At 67.0% G+C, this 546-nt stretch overlaps 1 protein-coding gene across 1 annotated transcript in view; it reads left to right on the plus strand.

Moving 5' to 3' along the window:
- Window positions 1-546, plus strand: part of SHC1 (SHC (Src homology 2 domain containing) transforming protein 1) — a gene marked incomplete at its 3' end in the record, with an annotated part of 12,710 nt that overhangs the window by 11,476 nt on the left and 688 nt on the right. Inside the window, exons 13-14 of the mRNA XM_009996293.1 lie at window positions 209-287; window positions 363-474. Of these exons, the coding sequence (XP_009994595.1) occupies window positions 209-287; window positions 363-474 (191 nt within the window). The remainder of the gene's footprint in view (window positions 1-208; window positions 288-362; window positions 475-546) is intronic.

Consider the following 546-nt stretch of genomic DNA (forward strand, 5'->3'; position numbering starts at 1 on the left):
AATACTCCGTGGAGGCAGCTTGGGATGGGGGGACACGGGGGGGTTTCGCGGGGCCGGTATTGCCGGGGCGGCCGGTGCTGCGGCACCCGGAGGTCTGCAGGGGCGGGCCGGGGTTTTTGGGCACGGCTGGGGCGGGCCCTCGGGTCTCCCTGTTAAATCCCGGTGGTGCCGGGAGCAGAGTCACGTCTGTCTGTTCATCTCCTTGTAGGTGGCTCTGGGCTGTTCCCATGGCGGAGAAATCGGATTCCCGGGATTCCGAGAGCAGCTGGGTGCTGGCAGGGCGCGAGGTGAAGGCAGCAGCCCGGGGGCCTGCAGGTAGGGGGGGCAGGGGCCAAAGGTGCCATCCACCCCTCTTTTCCCAGGCTCTGCCCGTCACCACAGTCGGTCCAGAGCAGGATTCGACCTTCCCTGGGGCTGAGGATGAGCTGGAGGAGGATGAGGAGGAGGAGGAAGGCTCCCAGGACACTGTCACGGGCAAGTGGCACTGGTGGGGACCGGGCAGATGCAGTGTCCCCCCTGTGGCACTGGTTCACTGTGGGCCGTGCT

This window comes from Chaetura pelagica, unplaced genomic scaffold, assembly GCF_000747805.2.
Source record: "Chaetura pelagica isolate M959 unplaced genomic scaffold, ChaPel_1.0 scaffold270, whole genome shotgun sequence".
In the NCBI taxonomy this organism is placed as follows: domain Eukaryota; kingdom Metazoa; phylum Chordata; class Aves; order Apodiformes; family Apodidae; genus Chaetura; species Chaetura pelagica.